General features: G+C 48.1%; 1 protein-coding gene across 1 annotated transcript in view; it reads left to right on the top strand.

The window, feature by feature from the left end:
• The first annotated feature begins 4,506 nt into the window (after positions 1 to 4,506).
• CRY2 (cryptochrome circadian regulator 2) overlaps positions 4,507 to 18,265 on the top strand; it is a 31,924-nt gene continuing 18,165 nt past the window's right edge. The window contains exons 1-5 of the mRNA XM_010964628.3: positions 4,507 to 4,764; positions 12,257 to 12,365; positions 14,799 to 14,941; positions 16,554 to 16,738; positions 17,452 to 17,540. Coding sequence (XP_010962930.2) covers positions 4,550 to 4,764; positions 12,257 to 12,365; positions 14,799 to 14,941; positions 16,554 to 16,738; positions 17,452 to 17,540 — 741 coding nt within the window. The 5' untranslated portion in view covers positions 4,507 to 4,549. The remainder of the gene's footprint in view (positions 4,765 to 12,256; positions 12,366 to 14,798; positions 14,942 to 16,553; positions 16,739 to 17,451; positions 17,541 to 18,265) is intronic.

Genomic DNA, 18,265 nt, shown 5'->3' with positions numbered 1-18,265 from the left:
TTTGGGTGGTCTTTGTTTATTTCTACAACTCCCACTCCCCATCAGGTCCAGGTAGGGCTGTCTTGGGAGGAGGAAATAGTCCTAGAGGAGCCCCAGGCAGGTAGAGAGAGACTGTGGGGTGAGGGTGGGGCTGGTTGGGGGCAGCTGCATTTCCACCAGGCCTTCAGTCTGGCTCCCAGGCTGCTCTGCAGTCACAGAAGAGTTATATTAACGAGTTCCCGTCCAGCTAGCGAAACTCTCTCTGCTTCCTCTCCAGATCGCTATGCACAGGGTCCCTGCCTTATCTCATTTTTCATTCCCCTGCATCAGAGGGAGGGAAGGAATGTATTGAGGGCCCGCTGTATGCAGGGCCTGAGCGAGTCTCTTTACATCTTCATCTCAGTTAATCCTAACATAACCCTGTGAAGCAAGGTCCACTTTCCACTGTCTTTGAGATACACTGGTTTTCAGCTGTGCGTCCAAAGTCACCCCCACCTCCCATACCTTAAGTTTTCTTATCTATAAAATAGGGGGAAGGAAACTAGATGAGATTAGTGCCTCTAGGAAGGTTAGGGAGCCCCCTTGGAGCAGAAGGGGGAGTCAAGTGGGCTCCTAGTCCCCATTTCTGCTTCAACCAGGGCAGCCTCAGTTTCACTCATTTACATATTGAGGGTGCAGTTTAGATTTAGTAATACTAACAAGGGGCTACCTGTTTACTTGCACCCTGGCGTCTTCCCTTGCCTGTTACTTGCCTGAACTCTGAAGAAGATGACCACTTTCTTGTTCTTTTCATGTCCCCTCACCTTCCCAGAGTCCAACTCAGGTGGAGCCTGAAGCAAACGGGGGCAGTGAACCTGGCAAAAGGCCTCAAATTCCTAATTTCCAAAACTAGTTTGCCCCTCTGGCCACCAGTTTTCAAATTCTAAGCTTTGGAGTCAATTGTAGATAGAAAGGCTGCGGCTGCACACTGCGCCTAACTAGAGACCAGGATGCGCCCGGATGCTCCCGGCTCAGCCTGAAGCACAGCGGCCGCTTCTTTCCCAGTCTGACCACTAGAGGGCGCTGGCTACTTAAACTCGCCAGAGACATCCCTTCCTCCCTCCTACCCCTGGTTACATTTCAACCAATCATCAAATATTTACCCAAAGCGTAGTTCTTAGGGAATGTAAAAAATTGCCTAATCCAGTCTCCATGTAAGACTACAACAAAAAGACAAAACGGAACTGACCTCTGTCTTCTTAAATATCTTCGGCAAAGAAAGAAACCCCCAGCTATTTGGCTAATTTCTCTCATTCCTATATCACTTAGTATAAAGTCCTTCCTTAAATCTCTTACTCTTTACAGCGTAAACATTCTTTTGTTCTGCCCTTAGTGGAAACAAGGGCTTTTTGGCATCCTCATGGCAACCACTCTTCAGAGATGCTTGTAAGTAACAGGGTGTAGATATATAAATAAAGAAATAACAAGATGTATAGCACAGTTCTCATTTTTCTCAAAGATGTAATAGTATATGATTATATTTCACCTACTTAGAGATTTACAGCTTTCTTTGGTCTCTCTCTAATATCTCTATGTCCCTTCTGAACTGTAAAATCTAAAAGTGGACTTTGCACTCCAGAATTCTATCAAGTGCCAGATTTACTTCCTGATTCTTGAATGTTTCCCTGTTGTTATATCCAAACAATACTCAATCATTCAATAAAATAATTCATCTTTATCAACTTGGCTGAGGAACTACACAGTCATTAAAATAACAAACACAGTGACATAGCAATATGAAACATGCTTAATATTTTGTTTAAAAATGCATGTAACACTGCATCTCTGCCTTGATTACAGCTGTAGGACTCTGATGTTGATGGACAAAATCTGGAGGCAACATGAAGATAAAAAATAATTGATTTGTTTGATTTAGGGGGTTGGTAGTGATTACTTCTCTTTGTTTTTCATTATAGGTATAATTTTGAGGACTTTAAAAAACTGATTAAAATCTTATATTCACTCAGAAATTTATGGAGCACTCATATGTAAAGACTCAGGGCGAAGTGTGGCAAGACAAAAGCAGACAGTGTTCCTGCTGCCCAGAATAACAGTAGCTGATTATTATTAAATATTTACTATATCCTAGCTACTACTATCATCTCTACTGTAAAGATTAAGAAAGGGGGGAACAGAAAGGTCAACTAGTTTACCCAAGGTCACATAGAATAAAATAAAAGCAGTATGAGAATTTGAACGCAGTGAGTCCAAAAGTGCAAGACTTTGAGTTTAACCATTATACCACACTGCCTCTCATAAGAGCCTAATAGGATAGAAAGAGATAAATGACAATCATTCAGCAAATATTTATTGAGCACCTACTACATATCAGGTACCAAATTAGGGGCTGGGAATACACTGTTGAGCAAGATAAACACAGTCCCTGCCCTCGTGGAGCTCACACTCTATACAGAAAGCATCATGGGAGTTCAGAGGAGAAAAAGAGAATACCCATCTTTGAGGCTACAGGGAAGGACTATCTCCCTCCACTCTCTGTTCCATTCCTAGTAGAGCATCAAACTTGTGGAGAGAAAGGGGAATAAAAAGCTTCAAAAGAAAAGTAATGATCAACTACCTATACCTCAATTTAAATACATACATAGTTTTTTTTAAAAGAAAAATAATGAGCTGTAGCATCTCCTCACTCAGCAAGCAGTTGGCGATGGGATTCAAAAATAAAGACAAAGGTGGGGAGGGCAGAGCTCAGTGGTAGAGCTCATGCTGAGCACACACGAGGTCTTAGGTTCATTCCCCAGGACCTCTGTTTAAAAAGTAAGTAAACCTAACTGCCTACCCCCCCCCCCCAAATAAGGACAGGTTTAGGACTGGTATAGATCATTAAAGGTTTCTGCCAATCTGAAATTCTAGCCCCTGTCCAATTTTTATTCAAATAATCCTTGAGCATTAAGTGCCAAGCACTAGAGCTAGACCCTGAAAATACAGCTGTAAATGAGCCACGACCCTTGCCCTCCAGGAGTTTATAGTCTAATGAGGCAGACAGACAAGAAAGAAATTCAAGTACCATGGACTAAGGCCAGTGATAAGAGGAAGCACAGAATGAGTGAGGCACTATGCAGGCAGTGACCAGACAGCAAGTGAGCAGTGACACAGAGCAGTGACACAGAACAAACTGGAGGTAAAAGGGGGTGGGGTGCTGAGTGTGATCCAGGCTTGAGGGAACAATTTGTACAAAGCAAATGACAATGAGAGAGCCTAGGATTGCAGCAACACTTTGGCTTATACAGTTGTGCCAATTGATGCTACTAAATTGCTGACGGAATTGCTAAATTTCTTCATTGCTATTTCCCAAGTTCAGGAAGGGTTCTGGGCATGGGCACAACCAAGAGCCAAATTGAGACAGACTCTTCACTTGATAACCCCAGAGGGTCAACCTGACTAGGTTAGCTTAGCCCACCATCAAGGCTTCATTGAGGTGTTCATATGCTTCTCCTGTCATTCATTCATTCAACCAGTAAGTTCTCTGCTAGACTCCAGAAGAATAAGAGAGCTCCACTTGTCTGCCTTGAGGAGGAGAGGGGACAGTCCTCCACATCTCTGAATCCCACACAGACTCCAGGTCAGTGCTTTGCATAAAGAGGTACTACTGAGTCTACTAAACATAGAATTAAAAGAAAAATTCATCTGATGGCACAGTCACTAGCTCAACCCACGACCTCCACATTTCCAGTCCCCACTCCCAACCCCTCTGCTGCTGCACATCAGGGCACTTCTCCCCACCCTTTGAACTCTACCACTTGTAAACGCCAGGTTGCTCAGGGCAGAGGGAAGTATGGCTTTGTGGATAAAAGCAGAAGCTTCCGATTCAGAATAATCGGGTAGAACCCTTTTATTAGACTTCTGATACTGAACAAGTCACTTACCCGGCAGCAGCCTCAGTTTTCTTTGTAAAATGAGAATAACAGCTCTTTCACTAGGGTTTGTTGAAATGAATGCAACTTGGCTGAGGTGAGAGTAGTAAATGACACAGTCCTGTAAAGGTATCATCACACTGCTTGGCATATAAAATGCACTCAATAAATAGCAGGTGAAGTAGAATGTTCTAACGATGTATATATATAGAGTGCGGTAGATGATGGTGATATTGATGACGATGATGACGTAGGAGATGGGTTGTCCGTCCTGTAAGTCACTCACAGCAACCCCCCACCCCCACCCCGCCAGCCCATACAGCTTCCAGCGGTAGGCCTACATCTGAGATCCTCTGTCCCTTGGGACTTGGTCCACACCCAGACCTCCTTAGGGAGCGCGGGCCTGCGTCACACACCCCCTCCTCTGGCTCCTCCCAGGCAGGCCCACACAAGGTGGGAACGTGAGGGGGCGGGGCCAGACTCAGAGCGTCTGAGCCAATCGCCCGGCGGGAGGCGCCCAGCCAATAGTAGAGGCACTCCAGGGCCCGGGGGCGGGGCCCTAGAGAGGAGCGGTGGGGTCATAGGTCACTGGGCGGGCTGGGGGCGGGGCCCGCGGCACGGACCTGGGCGGAACGGCAGTGGCCGGAGCAGTCTGGTCGGTGATGGCGGCGGCTGTGGCTACTACGGCAGCGGCGGCCCCGGCGCCGGCGGCCGGCGCGGAAGGCGCCACCTCAGTGCACTGGTTCCGCAAGGGGCTGCGGCTCCACGACAACCCGGCGCTGCTGGCGGCCGTGCGCGGGGCGCATTGCGTGCGTTGCGTTTACATCCTCGACCCTTGGTTCGCGGCCTCCTCCTCAGTCGGGATCAACCGATGGAGGTGAAGGGGTCTGGGGTGGGGTCGCGTGCTCGGGGGACACAGTCTGGCCTCTAGGACGCCCGCTGTCAGAGGAGGGACTCTGCCCCGAGTCCCTCTGCCGGAAGACCCCGGTCTGAGGGAGGTGGGGCAGGGGGACGGAGCCAGGTTTCCGGAGAGGAGAAGCCGGGACGAGGGAAGCAATTAGTCCCCGTTCCTGGGTGGCCCAGGGCGCGTTCGCACTGCGCATTATTCTCTTTGGTTCTCATGGCATTCCTGTGGGACAGAGATCCTGATCCCCATTGCACAGATGAGACTCTTGAGCCCTAAAGACATAAAGTTGACCTGCCCAAGGACTTGGAGCCAGTGAGTGGCAGAACGGAGACTCCTGGTCCTGGGCTCTCGGCGGCGGTGTACTCAGGGAGGGGAAGACAAGAGCTATTGTGTAAAGTCAGGAACAGGTTTCTGAATTGATAGCACAGCATATGCCTGTATTCTTCAGGCATTGCTGGGCTCCTGAAGGTCATCTTTAAGCCTCTGGTGTGTTTCAATCTATCTCTTTACCTATCCTGGTTTCCCTCCAAGACCATCCTGTCTCTGGAGGTATCTAGAGACTCTAGCTTAGCATTATATAAGGCAAGTGCCATCTCCCCTTTATTACAGATACAGACCCCAACGGCATGTTCAGTTAGAGGCACTTTGTGTCCAGAGAGCAGAGAGCGGTACTTAACCCAATTTGGAGGATTCCCTCAGCAGTTACGGGGCTTGCTAGAAAAAAAAGCAAACAAAGTGTCCCTTCTTTCCTCCTCTTCTCATGAGATTGATTTTAAAGGACAGTTGAGCCATGATAGATAAGACTTTTATCAGCTGATGTGCTAAGGATTAGGGAGCAGGAAAGCTATGATGATAGCAAGGGCCCCTCTTTGATGACTCCCAGGAGATTAAGTCGACAGGATCATGGGAAAAGATTGATGGTGTGTAGTGTGTGGTGTCTGTAGTTGATGTTTTCTCTGTAATCAGTGTTTAAAACCAAGGAGTCCTGAGACATTGTGTACCCATCTCTAACATGCCCCGCAGCAGTCCTTTGGCTTGTTTGCACTGTTCTGGAGGATGTTTGCTTGTGGCCTTGTTGCACTGAGGGGCAGGGTTATTCCCAGGGCATGCTGGCTCTCCACCATTCTTTCCTCTCCCAGGTGTGTGCCCTGCTAGGAAAGTGAATGCTCCTAGCAGTGGGTCTATTAAATGCCCACCTCCTGCCCCATTTATATAGAGGGAGTGACTAAAGATAGTCCTGTGGAGAGCCTGCCCACACAGTTTTCAGGCTGCTCTATTGCTCTGCCTTTGCTCCAGTTTCTATAGATAGGAGGTTGGGTTTGACAAATAACCTTAAACCACCGACTATGCCTAAGATGGACCAAGTCTGAGACTTTGCCCCTCTGCCAATGGCAGTGTGCCAATCAGAGCAGAGTAAATAGAATCCAGACTACTTGCTTGTTACATTGCCAGGAAGGAGTTTCTTCTTCTATTGGGTTTTGGGGGACATTGCGTAGGACTCCCTGCTCCTTTGTGGCAATGGAGATTAAAAATCAACAACAAAACCTCTGTTGCTAATTAAACTCAGTTTCACTAGAAACTAGGTTTATGGATTCTTGTCACCCTCTTGTGATTGTGCTTTTGAGCAAGTGAAAGAAAAGGGATGTGGCAGCTCAGATGTCTGCGTCAAATCCTGAAGTCAGAGGCCATGTAGGAATGCAAGTGTTAATTGAGCAATTATTTAATGAGCGCCTAATATCTGCCAAGCACTGCTCTAGGTGCTGCTAGCGACACAGCAGTGAACAAGCAGATGCAGTGTTGAGAGCTCCTGGAGCCTACATTTTCATGGAAGAAGACAAGTCAACAACCATAATTTAGTAGAACTAGGTGCCATGAAGTAAATAAAATAGGGAGACAGACTCAAGCCGTGTTTCTCAACCTTACTGCACATGGGAATCACCTAAGGATCTTTAAGAGATGCCTGGGCCCCCTTCTCTCCCAATTCTGATTTCATTGTTCTGGGTTATGGCCTGGGCATTAGGGTCTTTAAAGCTGCCATGTGCAGCAAAGCCAGAGAAGCACTGGACTTGAGAACCCCAGACCTGAGCCCGACAACTTGGGATATGTGTTGCAGTGCATTGGTGGGAGGTTTGATTTGTTTTGGCAACAGAAGAAAGAGGTGAAATAACACAGAACAAATCGAATACGATAACTGCTGCTGGGCCTGGACACAGACACACTCCTACCACCTACCCGCCGCCACGCTCTTTGCTCCCAGGATCAGAATGAGATCAGAACTGCAGACTGTTTCATGCTGTTGCGGTTTGGGAGGAGTGACAGAGCCAGCCGTACCTCTGCATAACTCCAATATGTGTAATCTTCCAGTGGCTGTTTCTGGGTCTGGAAGTCATCTGGGAGAATTGTGCTGTAGCATAACATCATAGCTCTGCAAATACTTCTGTTGCTGCCTCTGAGAACCCTCCCTACGAAGAGTGGGCCCTGGGCCATCTTCAGGAGATGGGGGAAATCAAAATCTGTATCTCCATTATCCTCCTTCACTTTCTACACTCACTCCTACACAGCATTTTTCAGCAGATGAATCAGATTAAAATAACCATGAATGGCACTTTCTAAGAGCAAAAGTGGACAGAGGAAGGCAACCAAGAATGTGCATATTATTAGCATAGGAGGAGGGCTAGCAGACTCCTTGCCTTGGTAGTAGTGGGAAGTTTATAGGGTAATTGTAGCAATATGAGCCTCAGGATTTTTTTTGTCAAGTATTAGTTAGCTAAGCCCTTTGCCATTGCCCCCAGACCCACTGTCCTCAAATTTACTGCATCTGGAAGGAAGTATTGCAGTGAGAACCAAACACTCACCCAAAAAAAGGGGAGGGGGTGGAATGTGAGCCGCTTCTAGATTTTAAAATGGGTACTCAAAATAGATCCTTGTGGTTTTTCCTTACCTTTCTCTCCCTACTGCAACCTAGGTAAGTGTTGGCAACAATTCCCCTCACTCTGAGTCATTTTCTCTGTGGCTCTTTGCTGCACCTGTGTTCAGGAGCTTTTGGGACAGAGGGAGTTGATAGAAATAAAATCTCAGCACACATTGCTCAGAATTAAAAATGAGGTGACCTGGGAATACCCCCACCCCCATCCCGAATACCTGGTGAGAGGTGTGTCCCTCTTCCCAGTGCTGTTAGCTCAACGCTGTTGGACTGTCCACGTTGGGTGTGTCCTCCCTGGAACCTGGTCAGCAAGAGGGGAATTGAGAACTGTGGTCTACTGGCAAGGATATTTGAGTTTCTCGGAACTGTTTATACTGGTACCCAAGGGAGTCACTTTACTCTTCTGCTGCTGAGGAGATGTTTCCATTTGCCCAAATGGGACGAAAACTTTCATCTTCATCTTTCTCTTTGAAATTAGGAAAGAATAAATATATTTTTATTCGAGTGATACTTAGAGATCAGTCTCTGCTATGGATTGTGGGTTTGGGGTATACTTTTCCATGGGGTTCTCTTAATTACTTAGGAGAAATTAATTTCTATTAATATCTTATGTAGCCAGTCTGGGCCAGCCAATGATGTCATCATTACAGTTAAATAACCTTGGCTTGAAGCAGAGAAACTTGGTCAAGGACAGTCTAGACCCAAAAAAAGAGTTCACTGTCCTCCCTCCTCCTATTAATAACAAATAAACAAAACATTCCTCAACAGTTCTGCCATTTCTAGAGAAGTCTTTCGCTAAAGATCTGCCTGTCTTATTTTAAAGGGCTAGCTCCATGGAGTCCCTGAATTACTGAGTCCTTTCAGTATTTTTGGAAATTTCTGATTTGGTTTCCTCCAGTTGTCTGCTGCTGGTTCCAGAGCACTTACGTAATGCAGCTCAGCTATGCATGTTGTTTAATCCAAAGGGTGAGCTTAAACTGTTCACACATGACCATGTGCTCTAAATTTCAGCATGTGAGCTCAGTTTAGGGCTGCCAAAGGTGAGCTGCCTGCCCAGACACTGCCACCTCCAATGCCCAGGCCTGTTGTCTTTAGAGGCTCCCCTCATGGGAGTAAAGAGAAACTGGCCACGTGGAGAGGAGGGCTCTAGGGGAGAACAAAGGCCCAAGGTTCTCTCTGGTGGAAGGATGTGCCCACTGGCCCCAGTGGGCGTTTGCCCAGTAGCAGCCCTGCTCCCTGTTCCTTTGGTGTTATGCAGAGCATCCTTTGGCTGGCCTCACAGGTGATGCCCTAGCAGTAGCTGCCCTTTCTCTGCCTGGAGGCTTGGGCTCCTGGGTCAGGTCATCGTGAGGCCTCCCTTCCTGGAGGAGCCCTGGAGGGCTTGACTCTGGAGGGAAGTTGGAAGTAACAGCACTTCTAGAGAGCCAAAGAGAAGGCAGAAACCAGGATCTCAAAGAAAGGATGTTTAGTAGAAACAAACTAGAAGCAAAGAAAGGCAACTTGGAAATAGAAGCTTGAGGTAAAGTTCAGTTTTCTGGGACAGTGCTTCTGAAACTTCTATGTGCAAAGGAATCACCAGGGGATCTTACTAAAATGCAGATTCTGATTCTGGAGGTCTGGGAGGAGCCTGAGATTCTGTATTTCAGCAAGCTTCTGAATGATTCACAGCTGTTGATCCCCCAGAGGAGCAGAGATTTGGGACAGAGGTGCTGGCCTTTGAATTGGGCTGTAGTGCTCCCTGATGGCGGAGTCCCCAGCAGCACAGCCTCAGTACTGGGGGGCAGGGGGTGGGGGGAGTCCTGGTCGAGAGGCAGGAGAGCCTGCTGGTTAAGAATGCAAATGCCAAACCACACTGCCCTGGTTTGAATTCTGGCCGCTTGTTAGGTGGATGATTTTGGACAAATTAGTTAATCTCTCTGTGCCTCAGTTTCCTCATCTGTAAAATGGGAATAATGGTAGTATCTACTTCATAGGACTGTTTGAGAATTAAGTGAGGTGATGTATGTAAAACAAGTAGAACCATGCCTGGTTCATTGTAAATGCTCATCAGGCGTGAGTTGTTGCTATTATTATCATTTTTATCACTTGGTTGCTAAGTTCACAGTCGTGCCTTTTGCTCCCTGCCTTGACATCTCTTGTCAAAGAAGAAAAGGGCTCTCGTGGAGTTATCTGTACCTCAGAGATGCTGCAGGGAATCTCTCCTTTTAATAAATGAGATCTCAAAATAAAGTCTGCAGGAGGCAGCTGGAACCTAGCTTTCACATGCATGCCAGTCTCATTTGTCACTTCAAATCAAAGTCCTCTGCAGCCTAGTGGACTATGGATGATGAGGCCCCTAGAGAGCTTGGCAGGGACATTCCTGGGAGCCCCAGATGGAGGACCCTCTGCCCTGGGGTTGTGGAATTTAAGTCCCCAGGTGTCTCTAGGCCAGCTACCTGGCAGGACTCAGGTTTCAGGTGCCATGGAGGCTGTTTTCATGGGTCTCTCTTATTTTCCTCCAGAGAGGAGGGTGAGGCCTGGGAGGAGGCCAACACAAGTACGTCACTCTGTCTCAGCTTTCCTCTTCTGAGGGTGTCAGTGTTTCAAAAACAGAAATTCGCAGAGGTGGAGCTTGGGGTTTACATAAAGCAGCATTCAGCCTGTCAGTCTCCCATCATAACCCCTTGGAGAGTCTCTGCATGCTCGCTAGCTAGCACGACACCCCAGGCTGAGCCCAGGACTCAGCTCATGCTGGAATGTGGGTCTGTGGCATTCGCTGCCTGGGAGTGTCATGCTATAGACGTCAGAGGCAGCAGCGGGGGCCGGTTCTAGTTGGCAGCCTGGGAGCAGTCGCTGCTTCTGTAAGCTTCCCATAGTCAGGAACGTGATGTGCTGCAGAGGAGCTGCCAGGTTTTATTGCGCTCAAAATAAAACCTGGTGATTCCTGTTGTTGACGGGGCTGGGTGGGAGGCCACCGGGTAGATAGCAGGAGGTATCTGTGAACCAGGCTGACCTGTCAGGGCTTGGTTCCTGAGGAAGAAGATCAGAGCATCAGTGGATTACCTGAAGTCAGGTTTATGTTTGTCAGGGAGAGGGATTCCAAACACATGAGGTCCTGCAAGCATCTCATCCCCTGAAGCAGTGTTTGATGTTCCGCTAAAAGGCAGAAGAAAGGGAACACAGAGAAGAGAACATGGTTCAGAGCCTGACCGACCTAGGTTCCTTTGCCAGCTTTGTCACCCAATAACTATGATCTTAGGCAAATTAATTATCCTTTCTGTGTCTCATTTTCCTCATTATAAAACGAAGCTACTATTTCTCTTCAAAATGTGTTGAGAGAATTGAAAATGCACTTAAAAAGCATAACAGGTATATAATAACATTGATAACATTGGTTGCCTCTGGGGAGGGGAATCAAATTCCTGGAGGACGCAGGAGGAGGAGACCTTTTACTATGTACCCTTTTGTAACTTGAATTTTGAACCACATGAATAGTTAATCTGTTTAAAATGTTAATTATACTTGATTTAAAGATAAAACATATCATAAAATGTATTGATGGAATTTCTCAGAAAGGTAATTATGCCTAACTGAACAGGTGGTAAATTTTTGTGGTCCTATAAAGTAAATAAATAAAACACTGAGGGCTCTCAGGAAATGTTAATTTCCTGTCCCTTTCCCATGGTGATCCAGCTCTCAGGCTAGGTCTTTTGAGTATCTGAAGCTCTCCTGTCTCAACTCCTACCCCCAAAAGCATGGGAGGATATCCTACAGAGAAGTACCTTCGTTGGCATTCTCCTTCTTGGGATGAGGACCTGGTGGCCAGAGCCCTGGGGAGTTCTGGAGAATAAGCTACCCGCCAAATAAAACCCTGGGAACTGGGGCCCAAGCCCACGCTGTGGGGCTGTGGCAATAGACGTCCGTGCAGCCCAAAGCATGAGTGTGGAAAGACAGGGAGTCTGTTGGACCAGGGTAGGTGAGATTTTCCAGGGCTGTTGCAGTCCTGTTCCTCTAATAGGACCTCAGGCTTCCATACCAAGTATTGCACTTGTTTTTCAGATGGCTTTCCCATCTGTTCTCCCTTTTGATTCTCACAGCCGCCTAGTGATGGGTGGATATTTATACCCAGGGCCTGAGGCTGAGATGGAATAAGTGACTTGCCTCTGATCACAGAGAAACAACAAGAGTAGGAGTAGCTCACACTTATCCCAGGTTTTCTATATGCCAGGCTCCATACTAAATGTTCTTCATTGTTTGCCTTTCTTTTCTTAACGATTCTATGGGGTAGGTACTAACATCAACTTCATATCACAAATTAGGGGGGTAAAAAGCTAAAGAGGTTAAGTAACTGCCTAAAGTCATGCAGCTAGTAAGTGGCAAAGGCAGGATTTCAGTGGAGGCATCCCTCATCCCCTGCCATATCACACCTGGACTAGAACCCAGTAGAATGATGCTGCTTGTCTGGCATAGACAACAAGATACCAGCTTCTCCCTGCTTTGTTAGGAAAGAGAGTGACTCTGTTATGTTGACCACCAACAAGGCCTGTGTGGGTTCTGCAGGTTCCTGCTTCAGTCTCTGGAAGATCTGGACACGAGTTTAAGGAAACTGAACTCCCGCCTGTTTGTAGTCCGGGGACAGCCGGCTGATGTGTTCCCAAGGCTGTTCAAGGTAAGTGTACAGAGTCGAAGAGAAGACAGAGAGTCTGCTCCTCGGGTTTCCCTGCAGACTGAGTGAGACAGTGTTCTGACTGAGGAAGTGGGAATGGTCGGGGCTAGTCTGACCACTGCTGCTTGGGAAGTTGGGAGCAAATGTAGCCGGTCAGCTGCCAACAGAATGGAAACTGTGTTAAGGAAAAATTCTGTGAAAGCAAGGAAATTTTCTTGTTGGAAAGTTCCCAGCTTAGTCCAGACATGGATGTGGCAAGTTATTCCACCCCAGATGCCACTGGCTTCCTTGGATGTTTTCTTGGCTCTCGCCGGCAGGATTTATTAGGAGGCCAGGAGTTGAGGGTGAGGTTTCCGGTTTAGCAAGGGGCGTTTCCTGTCTTGCTTTGCTCTGCCTATTGGAAAAAAAAGTCAGCCTCTCTGAGGGAACTTCCCTGCTTCCTCCAGAGTAAATGAATGATAAACTCTTCATTTGGGTACGACGTAGGCCTCTGTGCTGTATCAGGTAGCCAGCCCACTTTCCCCAGCCCCTTTACAAAGCACATCTTTTAAGGCCCAGACAGAAGCAGAAGTGCTCACGGAGAGAGGCTGTAGGACAGTCTCGCCTCATCCTCAGCAGAGCACAATTGTTTTATGCCCTCTCCACCCTACAGCTTCCTTCCCTACTCTTCCTGGGGGGAAAGATTAATGTCAAGGCAAGTAGCTTAGTAAACTCTTCATCGTTCATTTCACGTCCCCATCCCCATCCCCCCCACAGGCAAACACACACACACAAACCACACAATGCTGATAATAGCCAGCACTCATTGAGGGCTGCCTATGAGTCAAGCACTGTTCTAGGTAAGTGCTTTACGTACATTAATTCTCATACTCACAGCAGCCCTAACAGGTAGGTACTGCTGTCTGTATTCTGCAGATGAGAAAGCAATGCTTGTCCGTGGTCATGAAGCTGAGCAGTGGTGGTCTAAGATTTGAGTCCAGGCTCTGACTCCAGAGTTGTGTTCTTAACCAACATACTGTTAAACGCTTTCGCCTTTCCTCCCTCTGCATTGTCCCCCCTCTCCCAGCACCTCATAGTCCAACCCAGTAATACCCCAGAGATACAGAGAGATCATTCACTCATTCATTTATTCATTTACTGCATATTTATTGAGTTTCTACTATGTACTAGGCCCCATACGAGGTCCTAGGGTAATGAAGACTGAAACAGCATGGTTTTTGCTCTGAGAGTTCACACTCTAATAGAGGAAACCAGCAAGTAATGGGCAACTTCATTGCCATGGGATAAATGTTGTGATGGAAAACGGGCAAGGTGTTGGAGAATCATACTGAATGAGGTCAAGGAAGGCTTCTTGGAGAAGGTTGCATCTAATAATAACATTTTTATTATTCACAGAATTACAAGTATTTAACAGTGTAATCTATATGAATCTCTAAGCATGGTGCTTGGCTCATAGTAAGCTCAGTAAATGTTTAATGCTGTTATTCTTGGACGAGGGATACCCAGCCCTGCTCTCAGGACCCACACCCAACAGCAAGGCTGGGTCACGGGACCAGACTGGCCTGTGCATGCCTGTGCATGCCGAGGACATTAGCCCCAGGGGGTTAAGAGTTTTAAAGGAATGTGACCAAAGACTTTGGTTGGAATGTGGTTTCCTTTTTGCTAGTTGCATGTTCTCAGGCTTTCTGTCGGTTATATCTACAATCTTTCATTGGACCAGCTTTCTCAGAGCCTTGCCAGGAAATTTAGAAATTTCTACCAGAAATGACTAAAGATTTGGAAAAGAATTCCCTTCCTTTTAAACATGTGGCTCCTGTGGTCTGATTTCTCTGACCTCTGGGCTAAGGGCTGCTCCTCCTTCCCCGACTCTCTGAGAGCTGGAGCCTGTTAGCTCTGTTTGCTCCTAGCCTCAGGAGTGTTGCTGTGGAAACTATTAGGACACTTCACATAGCTCAAGTCTGCCAAGAAAACTAGGCCATAAGTTTGCAGGGCCTGAAGAGCTCTGGGAAAGATTTGCCGAGCAGGCGGGAGGTGGTGATCTTGTCCCCTGCTGTCTCCACCAGTGACTCAGTGCCTCTTTCAGGGACTGTGGGCTCCCCTGGGAGCACTGTATTTATAGCCTCCTGCTGCATTTTCCTACCTCAAGGACACAGCAAGTACACAGAGCTGCCCCTCTCTGTCTGGATTCTACAGAGACCATGAGCCTCAGGGCGCAGTGTTGCAGGCTGTTAGCCTCACCCCAGAGGCCTGCCCTCCTCAAACCTTGTGGACCTCAGATTGTTGGCTTTCCAGTTCAAATCACTGTCTCTGGTTAGTTCTGCAGCCCATTCTGACAGGTCTACAGACTTGCTGTGTTCCCACCCAGGAAGGAGCTGAGTGCCCAGTTTCTTCCTCCTTCCCAAACAGTGTTGAGCCTAATAGATTCTCCCCCCACAGGAATGGGGGGTGACCCGCTTGACCTTTGAATATGACTCTGAACCCTTTGGGAAAGAACGGGACGCAGCCATCATGAAGATGGCCAAGGAGGCTGGTGTGGAGGTGGTGACCGAGAACTCTCATACTCTCTATGACCTGGACAGGTGAGAGATGGGTCCCAGGGGTCAGGTTGCCAATTGTGGGAGTTGGTGATTTGGGCCCCTGCTGAGTGGAAGTCAGGGAGGGTCAGCAATAGGGCCCCCTGACACATGAGGTATGGCATTTTCTAGAAGCTGGAGGAGACTGTAGAGTTGGGGCCTGTAGAACAGGTCAGAGAGCTTACCTGATTGGGGTGCAAAGAGGCTTATTAGGCCCAAGGGACGGAAGCAGTGAGGATCACCACTCAGGGTCTTCATAGATCTGCTTCTAATATGCTCCAGGCCTGTCCACTCCACATACTCCCATTTCCATCCTGCTGCTCAGAAACTGCCCTCGGACCTCAGTAGACCCTGTCTGTTGCCCCTCCCAAAAGATCTCTGTTCTCATAGGCCCAGTTTCTGTTCCTGAAATGCTTTCCCTGGTCTCCCCCGGCTATCTAGGTTTCCAGGCCATGCATTTAGATGTTGCTCAGGAGGCTCCAGAGATCCCTGCAGAGAGCTGCTAACTACAGAGTAGCCTCCTCCCCTCCAGGAAGTGCCCCTGTGCTTTCAGAGAGGCTGGGAGGAAACCCTCTCCTCCCCTTCCCTTCCCGAGCTGTCAGCGCCTGGTGCTGCTGCTGCTGCCAAGCCCTCAGCCAGCAGCCACCGGCCCCCCTTCCCCTGACCCAGTGGTGGCTGCCAGGAGGCCGGGTCACACAGCTCTGCATGTGAGCTGGGCTCTCAGGAGCTGCTGGGTGTGGAGCTCCTCCTCCTGCCACGTGCTGGAGGAGGGGGAGGTACTGTAGGGGCAGCAGCCAACCTTGTATCTCCCAAACGGAGGGGAGGAGAGAGAAACTAAGAAATGAGCTTGCCAGGCAAGCCAGCAAGCCCAGTCTTGCATAAGCTGTTTCTTGGCCAACAAGAGCCCTGGGAGTCTGGCTTCACCTGATCCCAATTCATTCTTATATAAACAGCCTCAATTCTCTTCACTCCCCTGTATCTTTTCTTCTTACCTGAAGGCAGCTGTGTTTTCCCTTGCTCATGAAAAAATACTTGGTAAACTGTAAAAACCCCTTTAAGTTCAGTTGTTGCTATTAATCCCAGCCCTAGCCTCTGTTTTAGGGAAGAGAGGCTTTTCTCCACCTCTCTGTTCTGGTAAGTAGGGCCCAAAAAGGGAGTGATTCTCCAACCAAGGAACATGTTTGCAGCTCTTATCAAAGAACTTCCTCAAGGCTTGTGCTGGGGTAGAGGAAGATCCATGGGGATTCCTGTGGCTTGGACAGACAGGCCAAGTTCCAGGAAGGCCAGTGGGGACTTCTCTGTGATTAGAGAGATGGCCAGGTGCTGTTTTAGGCAGCTCCACCTAGGCACCAGGGAACTGGAATTGAGGCCCAGCTTTGGCCCTGACTTGCTCCATTACCGAAGGCACCTGCTCCAGCCATCTGGGCTTCATCTTCCCTCGTGGTAAAATGGAGATGTAGCCTCCCTTGCCCAGTCCTTTCCGCTCAGGGGTGGGACCCATGAACAGAAGAGGAAAGCCACCCTCCAAGGCTTCAAAGTCTGGGCTGTTTTCTGGGCAGACAGGGACCTGAAATGAAGGACCTTGTGAGTAACATTAGGTGTGCTTTGGGATTCCCAGGATCATTGAGCTGAACGGGCAGAAGCCGCCCCTTACCTACAAGCGCTTTCAGACCATCATCAGCCGCATGGAGCTGCCCAGGAAGCCCGTGGGCTCCGTGACCAGCCAGCAGATGGAGAGCTGCAGGGCCGAGATCCAGGAGAACCATGATGAAACCTTTGGTGTGCCCTCCCTGGAGGAGCTGGGTGCGTACTTCCTGCCCCGAGCTGCTCATGCCAGCACCTCCTTTTTTGTAAAATAACTTACTGGTTTTTTTTCTTTTTTTGGTCAAAGTAATGCATGTTATTATAGACACTTTAGAAAATACAGAGAAATGAAAATGGATAAAACAATCACTATTACTCACCACCCAGAGATAACAACTGTTAATACTGGAGTATGTTCTTCCGATCTTTTTTCTGTTCACATTTATACATAGTCTTCTGTTTCTATTTTATGCCCCTATTTTTGTACCGTTCCCTCTCAGATGATGTCGGCACAGTCTGGTGCTGGCATCAGTGGGTTTCTCAATACCATCGTAACTAGCGTTGCTTGTTGCTTCCCTTTCCTTCTTCTTCAACCCATTTTTTTGATCTGAACAAAGTTAGCCTTTCTCACCTGAAAAACCACAGCTGTTGCCAGCTAACCTGAAAGGGTGAGCAGTCCAGGATTATTCTCACCTGCCCGGAATGATGTGTGGCTGGGATGGGGGAGGCAAGGATAAGAAGAGAAAAGGTCACAGTGGAAGGGTGACTTAGAAAACGCAGAAACATTAACGATTATCTCAGCACCAGTAGCACCAAGAACACTGCGTTCAGTTCCCACAAAGCTCAAAGAGCAAACCAGCGTGTGTAGACTTACTCAGCCGTCACTGGATTGGCCTGACCTTCGGTCCTCTGACCTGCTGCTCTTCATGTAGGGTTCCCCACTGAAGGACTTGGCCCAGCTGTTTGGCAGGGAGGAGAGACGGAAGCTCTGGCCCGCCTGGATAAGCACCTGGAACGGAAGGTATGGCCCTGTTTCTGAGACACAGAACTTTGGGTGCTGACACCCATGCAGCTAGGGAGATGGGGTCAGGTTCATGCCCCTCAGGGCCTCTTAGCTCAAACTGTTGAAAAATGAAGTGTCTTCTGTGTGGCAACAACAACTACAATAATAGCAGCTACTGTTCGGTGAGTGCTCACCAGGTGCTGGCCACTGGGCTGAGCATCTTTGGGTTAAGCACCTGCTTGCATTACTTCCTTTCATCTTTCCAGCAGCCCTACAAGATAGGTATTAAGCTCTCCATTTGACAGATTAGGAAATTACGGCTTAGGTTAAGTAACTTGTCTGAGGCCACATAGTTACTAAGTAGTAGAGTGAGATCTTGTTCTGTGTGATTCTAAAAACTTAACGCTAGATTGCTTTCCTTTCATCTGTGTGCAGGTTGCCTTTACAGATAGGGTATCTGGTCAGTAAAGCCCATAAGACTAATTGTTTTGTGTTCATGTGTCCCCCCACTTTTTGCTGGTTCTCCTCCAAGGCACTGATTTCCATTTGCTTGGCACAGAGAATGAATGGCCCACCTCCCAGTGAAGCGGGAATTGGCAAGGGGAAGGAGAGAGGCCGAGGCCCCAGAGACACTCCTCGACAATGCACGTGCCCCCACCACCCTGGGACTAGAACAGCAGAGAAGGTTCTCACAACTGAGAACAGTCAGCTCCCATTTCTTGCCCCCTGCAGCTGGTTTATAG

The sequence above is a fragment of the Camelus bactrianus genome, chromosome 10, assembly GCF_048773025.1.
Source record: "Camelus bactrianus isolate YW-2024 breed Bactrian camel chromosome 10, ASM4877302v1, whole genome shotgun sequence".
Classification (NCBI taxonomy): Eukaryota; Metazoa; Chordata; class Mammalia; order Artiodactyla; family Camelidae; genus Camelus; species Camelus bactrianus.
Note: the sequence above shows the minus strand (reverse complement) of the source record. Positions and strands in the feature narration are given on the sequence as shown.